This window comes from Lithobates pipiens, unplaced genomic scaffold, assembly GCF_037356315.1.
Source record: "Lithobates pipiens isolate NorthernLeopardFrog02 unplaced genomic scaffold, aLitPip1_a1.2 Scaffold_28, whole genome shotgun sequence".
NCBI classification, from domain to species: domain Eukaryota; kingdom Metazoa; phylum Chordata; class Amphibia; order Anura; family Ranidae; genus Lithobates; species Lithobates pipiens.
The window spans coordinates 230640470-230654906 of NW_027507789.1; the positions used below are offsets into that span (position 1 = coordinate 230640470).

At 46.5% G+C, this 14437-nt stretch overlaps 1 protein-coding gene across 7 annotated transcripts in view; it reads left to right on the forward strand.

Annotated features, from left to right (window-relative positions):
- Positions 1–9924, forward strand: part of LOC143936269 (cilia- and flagella-associated protein 337-like) — a 105009-nt gene extending 95085 nt beyond the window's left edge. For all 7 annotated transcript variants that reach the window (XM_077460711.1, XM_077460707.1, XM_077460708.1 and 4 more), the window contains 4 exons: positions 817–920; positions 8786–8841; positions 8936–9082; positions 9272–9924. In XM_077460711.1, the coding sequence (XP_077316837.1) occupies positions 817–920; positions 8786–8841; positions 8936–9082; positions 9272–9457 (493 nt within the window). In that variant the 3' untranslated portion in view covers positions 9458–9924. The remainder of the gene's footprint in view (positions 1–816; positions 921–8785; positions 8842–8935; positions 9083–9271) is intronic.
- Positions 9925–14437: the final 4513 nt, after the last annotated feature.

Sequence of the window (14437 nt, forward strand, 5' to 3'; positions counted from 1 at the left end):
GCAGTCCCATCCACCGATATCAGCTCAAGCTGCAGTTGAGGTGCCGATTGCATTCTCTTCCTGGAGCACCTGCAGAGTTGATTCTTGTGGGTGTCACGTCACATTCGGCTACCCATCACATTTTGCTACCCACCATATGCATTCCAACACGGGGCACGGCCTCGCTTCACTCTGCATAATTATAATCTAACTCAATGTCTGCTTGGATGGTGGGGTTTGAACCTGGACTCAGGGGTGAAATGCATATGGCGACTTCGCGCATGCGCAGTCCAGCGGGTAGCCAAATGTGATGGGTCGCCACATGTGATGAAACATGGGCAGAGGTCAACAGTGCCATGCTTTGAAGCCAGCTTTTCTGCTGAAGGTTCACTGGGTTGTTCCTCCTCAGCAGAAAAGTCTATTAAATCCCCAGTCTCTGGAACTGATGTCTGGGGATAGAGGTTCACCATCTCCTGTCCATAACATCTTCTGGGTTCTATCGGTGCCGAGCAGAGGTTAGCAGAGCTCTGCCCTGTTGTCAGCACTTCAGCTTTGGGGACAGCAATCCCCGGAGTTTTCACTGCTAATTCTAGGGCATGCTGCTGAACAGGTTCTAGCAGTTCCCTGTATGCCCTTTCCAGATGCTGTTCTTTCCTGTAAGACTGAGCATAGCCCCACTGTGATCTCGCAGGTCCTCAAGGGTAGGTTCCCCCTTCATAGTCAACATAGTCAAATGTGTAACCATCTGGCCAGTGGTCATCTGGTATCACTGTATGTGTAGGATGGGCAGTCCCCCAGGTCTTTAGTATCATTCTAATATGTTTTCCTCCTTTGCAGAGTCAGAAGAAGCAGAACCACAGAAGACCCCAATGTCCTGCCAGAGGGGCTGCAGAGTCACAGCGGGGAGGAGGGCGCAGTACCTGGAGGCACGGTACAGAGAGGTGGGTGTGCTATATCAGACTTACATTTTATATACATCATGTCAGTAATGAATGAATGAATGAAATACTTATATAGCGCACAATGCGAACTGAATCGCCTCTAGGCCACCTGTCTCACCCCAGGTCTATTATACTGGGGAATTATGACCCTGTGGTACTAATAATATACTGGGTAATTATGACCCCGGGGTACTATATTATACTGGGGAATTATGACCCCGGGGGTACTATAATATACTGGGTAATTATGACCCCGGGGTACTATATTATACTGGGGAATTATCACCCTAGGTGTATTATACTGGGGAATTATCACCCTGGAGGTACTATAACATACCTGTGATTTATCGACCCAGGGGTACTATAATATACTGGGGAATTATCACCCTGGGGGTACTATAATATACAGTACCAGGGAATTATCACCCCGGGGGTACTGTAAGGCTATAATGTAAGTTCTAGTAAGCCTGTGTATGGGAATGGCTGGGTGTGATGTGGTGGGGGTTGGGTGCATGAGGATGGCTGGGTGTGATGTGGTGGGGGTTGGGTGTATGGGAATGGCTGGGTGTGATGTGGTGGGTAGTTGGGTGTATTCTGGTCCTGGCATTGCTCCATCCTCGCCTCTTCCTCCTCTTCTCTGGAATTATTCAATTCTTCCCGTCCTCGCTCCATTTACTCATCTCTCAACACTTCCCTGCAAACCACAATGTCCTGGCCTTCCTCCATCTCTTCCCACTGGCATGGCTTGTGGGCGGACAGTCGATGCCAGCGGCAGGATGTGGTCTAGTGTCTGAAATGACTCTGCTGAGGTGATGATGGCAAAGATGAGGAACACAAGTGACACATTCCCCGAGAGCTTTGTTTACACTGACATTCATAGAGAACTAGGCTGCATGGCATGGCCCCCCCCCCCCCCATACAGGACTATGAGTATCTATACAGACTACACTATATTGTCAAAAGTATTGGGACACCTGCCTTTACACACACATAAACTTTAATGACCCCCCCAGTCTTAGTCCGGAGGGTTCAATATTGAGTTGGCCCTTTGCAGCTATAACAGCTTCACCTCTTCTGGGAAGGCCGTCCACAAGGTTTAGGAGGGTGTCTATGGGAACGTTTCACCATTCTTCTAGAAGAGCATTTGTGAGGTCAGGCACTGATGTTGGATGAGAAGTTGGGATCCCTGGTGGGATTAAATGTATAATTTCAAGGATATCGGGGATATCGGGGAACTGGAGAAAGTGCAGGGAAGGGCAACCAAACTGATAAGAGGCATGGAGGAGCTCAGCTATGAGGAGAGATTAGAGAAACTAAATTTATCCCTCTTGAGAAAAGGAGATATGATCTCCATGTACAAATATATAAGTGGTCCATATAGTGAACTTGGTGTTGAGTGATTCACTTTAAGGTCATTGCAGAGGACAAGGGGGAACTCTTTACTCCTAGAGGAAAAAAGATTTAATCTCCAAATACCAAAAGATTTCTTCACAGTAAGAGGTGTGAAGATGTGGAATAGACTCCCTGCAGAGGTGGTTCTGGCCAGCTCAGTAGATTGCTATAAGAAAGTCCTGGATTCTTTCCTATAACTGGGTACAAGGTACATAGGTAAAGTGGACCTAGGATAAATCGGATTGCCTCTCGGGGGATCAGAAAGGAATTTAGTAGAAAGTGGAAATCTGACCCCACTCTGATGGATGTTGGAGTTTCATTGATGGATCTTTTTTCAATGACTACTCCATTTCCTCCACGTTCTAATTTTGTCACGGAAATAATCACTGTCCATGTTTATTAGAGACCCAATGTGTGATGTAACGTGTGGAGTAACCTGTGGCACACGGGCGTCCGATGGTTTCTGTGGCACACGGGCGTCCGATGGTTTCTGTGGCACACGGGCGTCCGATGGTTTCTATGCACATAGGTGTCCGATGGTTTCTATGGCACCCACTGCATCCTAAACTACCATGTCTATTCTGCTGTCAGCGGTACTCCATGCTGATAGAAGAATGTAAATGTAGCAAGGTCCCAGGCCTCCTTCAGTCTAATGAGAACCTCCAGGGCCAGAGATGGCTGACATCCTTCTGTATGTAGTGGGTTGTGAAGCAAAGTGGGTGCAAAGATGGTGAAAGTCATTGGGTGCCAGACACATCTTGGATGTAAAAGATGTTTTATTTCTCGTAACAGTCCTTTTGTATTTTTTGGGGGGTAGAGAGTTAGGGCCAGGACACCCTTAGATAGCTGCAAACTCAAGTAGCCTCGGACTCCGAGACTTCAATAGGTGGACAGCCATGCAGGGAAAGACCCCAGCAAGAAGCCACATCTGCATGTGTAGGAATGCTGTCTCCTTTAGCAACCGTCTTTAATGGTTCCTAGCACAAAGTGTAACAATTCTTCCAGCTTTACTACAACTTCTCCTTGTATTTCTTCAGCCCACTGATCTCTCGCTCTCTCTCACTAGACCAGTGATTCTGAACCAGGGTTCCTCCAGAGAAGCCTTTCTCAACCTTTTTAACTCAGAGGAACCCTTGAAATAGTTCTCCGGTCTCAGGGAACCCCTGCTAAAAATTAGAAATCTACAACTCATGATACATTAGTGTGATGGTCAGTGGGAAGAATGGTCCTTACACTGGTGATCATTGGCAAGAACTACCGCCTTACAGATAGCTAAAAAGATCAATGGTGTCGGTGGGAACTTATCCGAGAGGTAGAAATGGCCCAATGCTGAAGGAACCCCTAGCAACCTCTGGAGGAACCCTGGTTGAGAATCACTGCTCCAGAGGTTGCTAGGGGTTCCTTCAGCATTGGGCCATTTCTGCCTCTCGGATAAGTTTCCATCGACACCATTGATCTTTTTAGCTATCTGAACTAGAATTATCCAGAATGTTAAAAGATTCTGCATCAGGGAAAAGTCCAGGCCCTGATGGGTTCACGATTGCCTACTATAAAAAATTTAGTGAGATTCTGGTGCCTAGAATGGTATCATATATGAACGGGATAGGAGGAGATTGGGAGATACGACGGGAAGGGCTAGAGGCTGAGATTACTATTATCCCCAAGGAAGGAAAAGATCCCTCTCTGTGTTCTAGTTACCGGCCCATCTCTCTATTAATTGCAGACGTAAAACTGTACGCAAAGACTCTAGCCAATCAATTGAAAACAGTAATGAACAATTTGGTTCATACAGACCAATTGGGATTCATCCCGGGCAGGGAGAGTAGGGATAGTGGTATCAGAACTCTTTTAGTTATCCATAAATTGAAATTGAGTGGACCCCCAGGGCTGCTACTGTCTATAGACGGCCAGAAAGCGTTTGACAGAGTAGACTGGGGATTCATGCAAAAGTCCCTGGAGGTATTTGGAGTTGGCCCTAAGATATTAGTCCGGATAAATACCCTATACAAACACCCCACAGCAAGGGTCAAAATAAATGGGTCTCGATCACGGCCCTTTGAGATGTTCAATGGGACAAGGCAGGGTTGTCCCCTATCTCCTTTATTAGTTATTCTATCAATAATTTATTCTATCACTGTTGTCAAGGATAAGATCGAATGCCGATATTAAGGGAATGCAGATCAACAATGAAGAGCAAAAAAATAGCTGCCTATGCTGGTGATGTCTTGTTTTACGTGACCAGTCCCAGGACAACCCTCCCGAGCCTAATGAACATCCTAAAAATGTATGGGGAAGTCTCAAACTTTAAGATGAACCCCTCAAAATCCGAAATTCTGAATATAAATCTTGCCCCACAGGAGGTCCAAATACCCAAACAAAATTTTCCGTTTACCTGGAGGGAGAAGGAAATCAAGTATCTCAGAGTTAATATAACACCTACATACGATATGTTATATCAACAAAATTTTATTCCGCTAATGAATGAAATTAAAACAGAATTAAACATAATGGCCCCTAGACAGAGATCTTGGATTAATAGGATAAATTGTTTAAAAATGATAATACTCCCTAAAATATTATATAAAATTCAAATGTTACCAATTTCGATTCCCGATTCATATTTTAATAAGTTAAACCTGCTATTCCGCAGGTTCATTTGGTGGCATAAAAAACCACGGATAAGTATGGGAATACTCTCTAGAGACAAGACTCAAGGGGGGCTGGGGGTTCCGGATATTAAAACCTATTACTACATAATTCTAATGGCACGAGCGGTGGAATGGGCAAGGGATAATAAAGAGAGAAGTTGGGTTAAATTAGAGAAAGGGATAAGTAATGTTGCACTAGGAAAGGTGATCTGGATTCCGTCACAGTTAAGAGAATTAGACGTTCACACTCACACAATTACACGGACCACAATGATAATTTGGGATAGGGTTCATAAAAAACAAAAATGGGTCCACAATTCCCTGTTAATACCTTTTTTATGTGACACTAATTATTTTTCACCAGGGAAAGAAAGGACATTTGGAGGGTGGATTAGAAATAGGGAGGCGCAAGTAAAAGATATTACTAACAAAAGGTAAAATTTGCACATTTCAGGAATTAAAGACAAAAAAAGAGGTGTTGGATATTAATTGGTGGAGGTATGTTCAGCTGAAACATTTTGTGGAATCCCTCCCCCACCCGATTAGATCAGTAGACAACTTACTCCATTTAGAGCAGTTGTGTACGGCGACTGAATGAAGGCGAGGAATTGCGAGGATATATAAAATACTGAGTGGTTTAAAAATCACGGAACCCTCCGCATACATTAAAAAATGGGATGAAGAAATCGGGATAAGGAGTACAGAGGCCGAGATCAAGAAAATACTAAAGATGCCGCATGCAATCTCACCGGACTGTAATTTATTGGAAATGAACTACAAGTGTATGGCCCGGTGGTATTTAACTCCAGACAGAATACACCAACGGGTGGGGGTTTGGTGGTAGGGTGGGAGAAAATTTTGGTAAGATTTATAAAGATACGTTTAAAGAAAGTAGATTAATTCTCCCCGAGGGGCATTATTTACACATACAAAAAAAAAAAAAAAAAAAAAAGAGAAGAATGCTACAATGATGTTATAACGAGTCGGGACAACGATGAACATTAGAGTTGATTTGTGTTTCCCGAACGAGTTTACTGAGGTGGCAAAAAATAAAAAAAAGAAGAATGTAAATGTAGCAAGGTCCCAGGCCTCCTTCGGTCTAATGAGAACCTCCAGGGCCAGAGATGGCTGACATCCTTCTGTATGTAGTGGGTTGTGAGGCAAAGTGGGTGCAAAGATGGTGAAAGTCATTGGGTGCCAGACACTTCTTGGATGTAAAAGAGGTTTTATTTCTCTTAACAGTCCTTTTGTATTTTTTGGGGGGAGAAAGTTAGGGCCAGGACACCCTTAGATATCTGCAAACTCAATTAGCCTCCGACTCCGAGACTTCAATAGGTGGACAGCCATGCAGGGAAAGACCCCAGCAAGAAGCCACATCTGCATGTGTAGGAATGCTGTCTCCTTTAGCAACCGTGTTTAATGGTTCCTAGCACAAAGTGTAACAATTCTTCCAGCTTTACTACAACTTCTCCTTGTATTTCTTCAGCCCACTGATCTCCCGCTCTCTCTCACTAGACCAGTGATTCTCAACCAGGGTTCCTCCAGAGGTTGCTATTTCTGCCTCTCGGATAAGTTCCCACTGACACATTGCTCTTTTTAGCTATCTGTAAGGAGGTAATTCTTCCCAATGACCACAAGTGTAAGGACCATTCTTCCCATGGACCATCACACTAATGTATCATGAGTTGTAGATTTCTAATTTTTAGCAGGGGTTCCCCCGAGACTGGAGGACTATTTCAAGGGTTCCTCTGTGTTGAAAAGGTTGAGGAAGGCTGCACCAGACCCTCTGATTCACTGCCACGGAATCCCTTGAGCTCCTCCACTCATCACAGTGGTATCTTCCTTGGTGAGAATGTTGCTCCGGTTGCTTCAGTTACTCACAGTGGCCCCCGGTAATAAGGTGATTGGTCCCTTACTGGCGACAGCTTCCCCTCTACCTCTGACCACGACAGGTTCTCCGGCTGGCAGAAACGGCACTTCCGGTTGGACTGCAAGCCACAATCCCAACCCTATCCTGCTCTCTCAATTCTGGATAGGTTCTCAGTCAGCTTAGCAGCTAGATGGGCCCAATCTCCAGCTTAGCAGCCCGGCAACACGGCACACGTCCACCCAGACAGCCGTCCGGGTGGCACAAAACATTGATCACCTGACTCCAGCCAAATATATAGGTTCTCCCAGCAGGCCAAGGGATTCAAGACAACCCCTGCCCATTGGCTGAGATATCCCTACATACCAATAACCTGACCTTGAGTCGCCCTTCTCATATCTAGTATCACCAAGTACCCGGCCACCTAGTGGTAGAAGAGAAGAATGCAATAAGGCCAAACTTAGGGAGAAATCAATAGGTCAACCAGGATAACTGCTCCTGGCAAGTATATTTGTGAGGAGTTCCCTGCCTAAACTACAGGGTGCTACATCAACAAAGGAAAAGCCGACATTAGATTTTTGGGACCCTCCCTCCCAATCTATGCTAGGTCCTTTGGGTATACCAAAATACATATCAGACCCCTTTTCTGAGCATGCAGCTTGGCAGGCCAGGAAAGTGGGGGGCATGGGTGAGCATCACCCCAACCCCGGCATGAATTTATTATGGGTGATGTTGGAGTTACCTCCTGGGGACATGAATTCTGGTTTTTAAAGGACTTGTCAAAAACTGGCTTTGGTTTTTTTATTTACTTTGGCCATTTTTGGGTGTATGAGTACTATAAACCCCATACTCATTCACATATGGGAAAGTTGGGATCTGAGGCCCAGATTCCAATAAGTCACCCCCACCACCACTGAGCCAAGGTTGTCTCCATATTGAAGAAGGCCTCTTCCCCACAATGTACCTTGGGGAGGGGGGGAGAGGACCCCCCTCATGTTGAGGGCATCTGACCTGGTATTGTTCTGAGGAGGTGGGGGGTTGCACTTATAACAGCAGCTGGGGAGAAGAGCCGACTGCTCCATCTCCTGTACCCTCATCCAGCTGCTGGACAGGCTCATTCCTCCATCCAAGATTGTCCCGTGCAGAAACAGGTTTGTCAAGGTCAGTTGGCACTTGCTGCATCTGCCATAAGACCTTTGTGTCCATAGCTATGGGCAGAGATGGGCAAAGCATACTGCCACATTGCCGACACTTAAGCCAGGATTTCAGAGCTTTCGGCTGGTATTTCCTAATAGTCCCAGGCTAAGGGAGCCCAGACCTCCTGCTGAGCAGAATCTAACAGCCGTCTGTAGGTGAGCTCCAGCTCCCATTCCTGATTGGCTAGAAACTCCAAATCTTCCAGTTCCCAGCACTTCGAGACATTCAGCATTCGTTCTCCCGCTGATTTCCTCCAAACGTCACTCCAAATCGCTCCCAAAGTCAGGCTCCTCGGATAACCTCTCTAATAACAGCCCCAGGCCTCCGTAGCCAAAGCCTTGTGTTGGGATATCATCCGCTGTCCATGGGCACACTTGGGCTACATATCAGTGGAGGGCTCTGTAGTTCTCGTCCAACCACATCTCCACTTGAACCAGCCTGGTTAACTCAGCTTTCCATTCCTTATGTGGTTGTTTCCTAAAAAAAAGCATTTGTACTGTGACTAGTACCTTTCCTGGAAGGAGGAGAGAACTTTTCCCTGGTGTTGCTGCTCACAGGCTAGCGCATCCTTCCCAAGTTCCCAGAGGATAAAATCAAACCATCTCAGCAGGACCTGCTCTGACACTGGTCCTCTGTACTGTGTCTGTATCTCTTGCAACCTCCTTCCTATGTGTTGATGGTGCACCTAGCACTAGCTCTGGTTGGTTGGTGGTGTTGTGAGTAATACCGTCATAATTTGGGACTTCTCCTTTGTCTTGCAGGGTCGCCTCTACTGGAGCTGGACTCGGAGTTGATGTGTGATGTAGCTGATAATGAGGTGAGAGATTTCGGCCCCCGGTTCACCACATACACTTGTATCTATCTATCATACAACCAGATAATGATATACCGTGCCTTCCTGTATTGGTCAGGAGGAGTCTTCCTTAGTTGTGAGTTTTCCAGAAAATCACATGAAAGTGTCTGCTGGAAGAAAACAGAGCAAGAGGTTCCCAATCGACCTCAACAAGTGTAGCCTGTATGGTCAGCTGTGCACGCCGTTCCAGGCTCTTCATGTGGCGGTAAGATGACATAAACTGAGAGGATGCTATAGGATCTGCCTTTCAGAACTGTCTGCATGGAGTTTGCATGTTCTCCCTGTGCCTGTGTGGGTTTCCTCCGGGTACTCCGGTTTCATGGTGGTTTCGGATGGGGACTGACTGTTCCTGTGCTTTATGAGGACCATTGCTGATTTTACCCTTCTGTTTTAGGAAATGGCAGAGGTACCCTCTATCTCTCGTGGTCTTTCCGGCCTCGGCACAAGTGACTTCTGGTGGCCCCAACAAGGGGAGTCTCACAGGGACCCCAAGACACAAGATAAACAATCATCCCAGAACCTACAGAGCCTGAACCGCAGAGGGTCACATCTTCTGTCCCTCCCCCCTCATTCCTGCTGATTCAGAAATACCCCAATTCATCATGTGACACATTATATGAGACTATCAAACCTGGGCTGACCATACACCCCGACAGAGCTCTGGCCCCTAGATTGACCTCACACCCCATACGGAGCTCCGACACCCAGACTGACTGTACACCCTTCTCCTATCTACACCCCATACGGACTTCCGACACCCAGACTGACTGTACATCCTTCTATCTACACCCCATATGGAGCTCCGACACCCAGACTGACTGTACACCCTTCTATCTACACCCCATACGGAGCTCCGATACCAAGACTGACTGTACACCCTTCTATCTACACCCCATACGGAGCTCCGACACCAAGACTGACTGTACACCCTTCTATCTACACCCCATACGGAGCTCCGATACCAAGACTGACTCTACACTACAAGGTCCGATATACAGAAATGTTGCTGATTGTTGTTTAGTAAATAAACTTTACTGTGTGTGTTAATGTGTCCTCTATAATTCAGGTTGGCACCTCATCCATATAAAAGCCGTTCCATGTGGTTCTCATTAGGCAGTGGAGTAATGTTTAAGTGGAAGTGTCTTGGTGGAAATTTCTCTCACCGTCTCTGTGAAATGGAATAACATTTAATTACACCATAGTGCCTGTTTATGAGCAGCTCCATATGGCTGGACACACATGATGGCAGAAATGACTGAGCACCTGCCATAGAACTAACAGAGAACACTGCCTTTCCACCAATAAGCAGTCAGTCTCCAGCATATCTTGTGCCATTGAAGGGTAAATCTGGGGGCAGCAGCTCTTTGTCTTCTATGCTAATGGATAACAAACCACTGAGGAGAATGTTTTCCTGCCAGTACACAGGATGTTCACACTCTACCATGCTGGATTGTTGTTGGTAACCTCATACAGTTTTGTGGATGGACAGTCTAGTTTGTGTTCCTCCAGTCCCACAAGTGGTGCAGGTGACCCCATAGATTGTATAAGATGCATTGTTCTAGTAATTTGGCTTCCTGTGTGTGTGTGTGAACCTCCACAAAACCAAGCCAATGTGGCCAGTGGCCACTTCTCGTGGTGTTCAGCCTGCTTGACCTTGTGTGGTCCCAGACCCCATATGATCCCTTCTTTTGGATGGAAGCCCTCTCTGCCTAAGAAGTCACCCTTTGCTTCCTGGCTCACACAGATCTGCATAGGAAAGCAGAAGTGACTAAAGTGGCCAGCCAGGCTCGAGGAGACCCCACTGCAGACATAAGCCAACTCGTTTCTGGCTTTAACAGCATTTTTCTATAGTTCCCTTCTAGGACAGAACAGGAGAGTCTGAGGTTTGTTCCACCAGGGCGTGACACTTGTAAGCAAATAAAACATAAAAAGTCCTTCTTTGCACAGCCCAGATCAGTTATTGTTTATTCTGTCTGACCAGCAAGACTAGGATGGCCGTGAAATGGTGCTGGGATGCTGGAATTGGGAAAGTCCTCTTTTCTGATAGTCTTGACAATATTGGAAGTGGATGTCAGCCTGTTGAGCTGGGGAGAAGTCTTTGACTCTCCCAGTCCAGGAGACTTGATCACCAGAGGAAGCTCAGCTCCTGTTCAGTTTTCCCTTCAGCACTGGACCTTTTGTCTCTGGGGTCAGACAGTGCCATGGCGGTGGCGTACATCAAGGGGGCACCAGAGGTTGCGCTGCTCACAAAGAAGCTGATCTAATTCAAGCTTGAGGAGAGATGCACACCAGCCTTGTTGGCAGTGCACATTCCTGGTGTGGAAAACTGTCAGGAGGACTTTGTTATCAATGTCCTGGATCCCGGGCAGTGGTCTCTCCACCTGGAGGTGTTTTAGGCTCTCTGCCACAGGTTGAGTGGTGACTTTGTGGGATCATTTCCACCTGATTTGCTCTCAAGCTCCTTCCTTGCTTGTTCAGTGGATAGAGAAGGTAGCGATGTTGAGCATTCAGGTGATTCTCATCACACTGATTGGGTCTATGAGAAATGTGGTACTTGAAAATAATCAAGCTCCTGGGAGACTATCTGTAGAACAATATCGAATTGTCTAAGTCTGCTGTCTCAAAGACCGTCCTGCTTCATGGTCACTGGCTTTAATGGCATGACTGTTGAAGCTCAGGTCCTGAAGAACTGGGATCTATCAGATTCAGTCAACCATAGCTTATGAAGGTTCAGAATTCATCTTCCCACAATCTACCATCACATGTGGAAAGCAAACTTTGCTTAGTGCAAGGACCCAAGAAGTATTGTATCTGTGGGATGGGTTCTGCCTTCTTTCCATTCGATAAGGACATCAACACTCAGCGAATACACTACACACATTTAATGAGGTCAAATTGCAGAAGCCATGTACAAAAAGCAGAGTCTATACCAATTATCACTGACATTTCAAAGAACCCTTTTCTCAAGGGGACACAGACAGACAGCTGAGGTCCAGGTAAGTCTTTGGCCGGAAGCACTATTTGTCAGGGCTGGCTTAGCCCTTCCTTCTCTGGGCTGGCTGCTCAGCTGTCGGCTAATTGCCAGCTCTCACCTCTCTCCACAGTTACCAGCTGTTCTTGATCATGCTTGTCTGACCTGCCTACTTAAAGCTGTCCAGCTCACTTCACCTCTGCCTTCGCCTTGGTCACATCACAAGAAACCATCTCCTGCGGTTCTGTTTAAAGACTGGCTTGCTGACATCCCTTCTGGCTCCTTATCCTGCTTGCTGTTGTTCTACTTGGATCCCTGACTTCTGGCCTGGCTGATTACCCGATCTGATTATTGAACTCTGGCCTGGCTGACTACTCGAACCGGTTACTGGACTCTGGATATGCTTTGACTACGCTTTTTCTATTTAGCTTTTTATTTTTATTTAATTAATTAATCTGTCTTTGTCTGATTCATGGAGGAGGGAGAGATTGTGCCTTTATTGTGACCAGGCAGGTCACTTTTTGAAGTCTTGTCCTACCCGTCCAGGGAATGCCTGAACCTTGAGGTCCTGTCATGGACAGACCTTAGGTGGCGTTGTTTCGTCCCCAGTTATCCAGAAGGATAAGCCCCTGGTTTTGATCACCCTTTCTTGGGCTGAGTCGTCCATCGAGATACAGGCTCTAATCAACTCTGGGGCTGCAGGCCTGTTCATTGATGCTGCATTTGTTTCTCAGCACTCGATTCCGCTGCAGCTGCGTGACACTCCACTTGCCATTGAGGATCTTGAAGGGAGACTTTTACAGCCTGCCCATGTGACTCATGAGACGGTTCCGTTGTCCATGGCCGTAGGGGCTCTTCACCATGAGATAAACCAATTCCAAGTTATTTCCTCACCCAGATTTCCACTGGTTATTGTTTATCCTTGGTTACAGAGGCACAACCCCTCTTTTGATTGGCTCCCTGCTGAGGTTCTCTCCTGGTCACCACAATGCAGTGAGACATGCTTCCTGAAGGTATCCAAGGTCCTGTGCACCTCTTCACTCCCCTCCCTGCCGGAGGAGTACCGCAATTTTCAGCGATGTCTTTGATAAAGGTCAAGCCGGTAGTTTGCCTTCACACCGTTCTTATGATTGCGCAGTTGACCTTCAACCTGGTGCCATACCTCCTCGTGGCCGAGTTTACCCTTTGTCGGTCTTGGAGGATAAGGCCATGGAGTAGTATGTTACTGACACACTTTGTCGAGGTTTCATCCGCAAATCCTTATCTCCTGTTGGTGCTGGTTTCTTCTTTGTGAAGAAGAGCGGTGAACTGAGACTTTGTATAGATTATATGGGTCTCAATCGTGTCACGATTAAGAATGCCTACCCAATTCCATTGATTACAGGGTTATTTGACCACCTCAAGGGAGCAATGGTTTTCACGAAGCTTGACTTGAGAGGGGCATACAATCTCGTGCGCATTAAGGAGGACGACGAGTGGAAAACTGGGTTTAATACCAGAACAGGCCATAGTGAATACCTGGTAATGCCTTTTGGCCTTTGTAATGCCCTGGCAGTTTTCCAGGAATTTGTTAACGATGTCCTCCGAGATTTGTTGCAGTTATGTGTGGTGGTTTATCTCGATGATATCCTCATATTTTCCAAGTCCCTGGAAAGCCACCACAAAGATGTCTGTTGTGTGCTTCAGAAACTAAGAGAGAACAATCTCTACTGTAAACTGGAGAAGTGTGAGTTCCATCGTGAACAGGTTACATTCCTGGGCTTGTCATTTCCACTGCTGGTTTTTCGATGCACCCAGAGAAACTTTCGGCAGTCCTACAGTGGCCTGGACCCGTGGGTATACATCCTCTGCAGCATTTCCTGGGTTTTGCCAACTACTATAGGAAGTTTATTCGTAACTTCTCGTCTCTGGTGAAGCCCCTGACTGATATGACCAGAAAGGACGGTAACCCACAGAGTTGGTTTCCGGAGTCCATTAAGGCCTTTGAGACTCTCAAGGCTGCCTTTGTTTCTGCTCCTGTGTTGGCACATCCTGATCCTATGTTGCCTTTTATCCTAGAAGTTGATGCTTCTGAGACTGGAGTTGGCGCCCTTCTGTCACAACGTCCTAACTCTGAGAGCCCTATGCATCCATGTGGCTACTTTTCCAAGAAATTGTCACCTGCTGAGTGCAATTATGAGATTGGTGACAGAGAGCTGTTGGCGATCATTTTAGCCCTGAAAGAATGGAGACATCTCCTTGAAGGTACCACTGTGCCCATTCTTATTCTTACTGACCATAAGAATCTCACATTCTTGTCTGAGGCTAAGCGACTCTCTCCCAGAAGGGCGCGATAGGCTCTTTTCTTGTTGAGCTTTAATTACATTGTCTCATTCTTACCCGGTACTAAGAATGTAAGGGCGGATGCCTTGTCACGACAATTTTCCTCCACTTCCAAGTCGGAGTCGGTTCCGGTTCCTATGATTCCTCCTGATCATATCTTGGCTACGGTTCGCACCAGTCTTACTTCTCCTTTGGGTGATAAAATTCTTGCTGCTCAGGTCCATGCTCCTCCTGAGAAACCTTGTGATCGCTGCTTTGTCCCAGAGA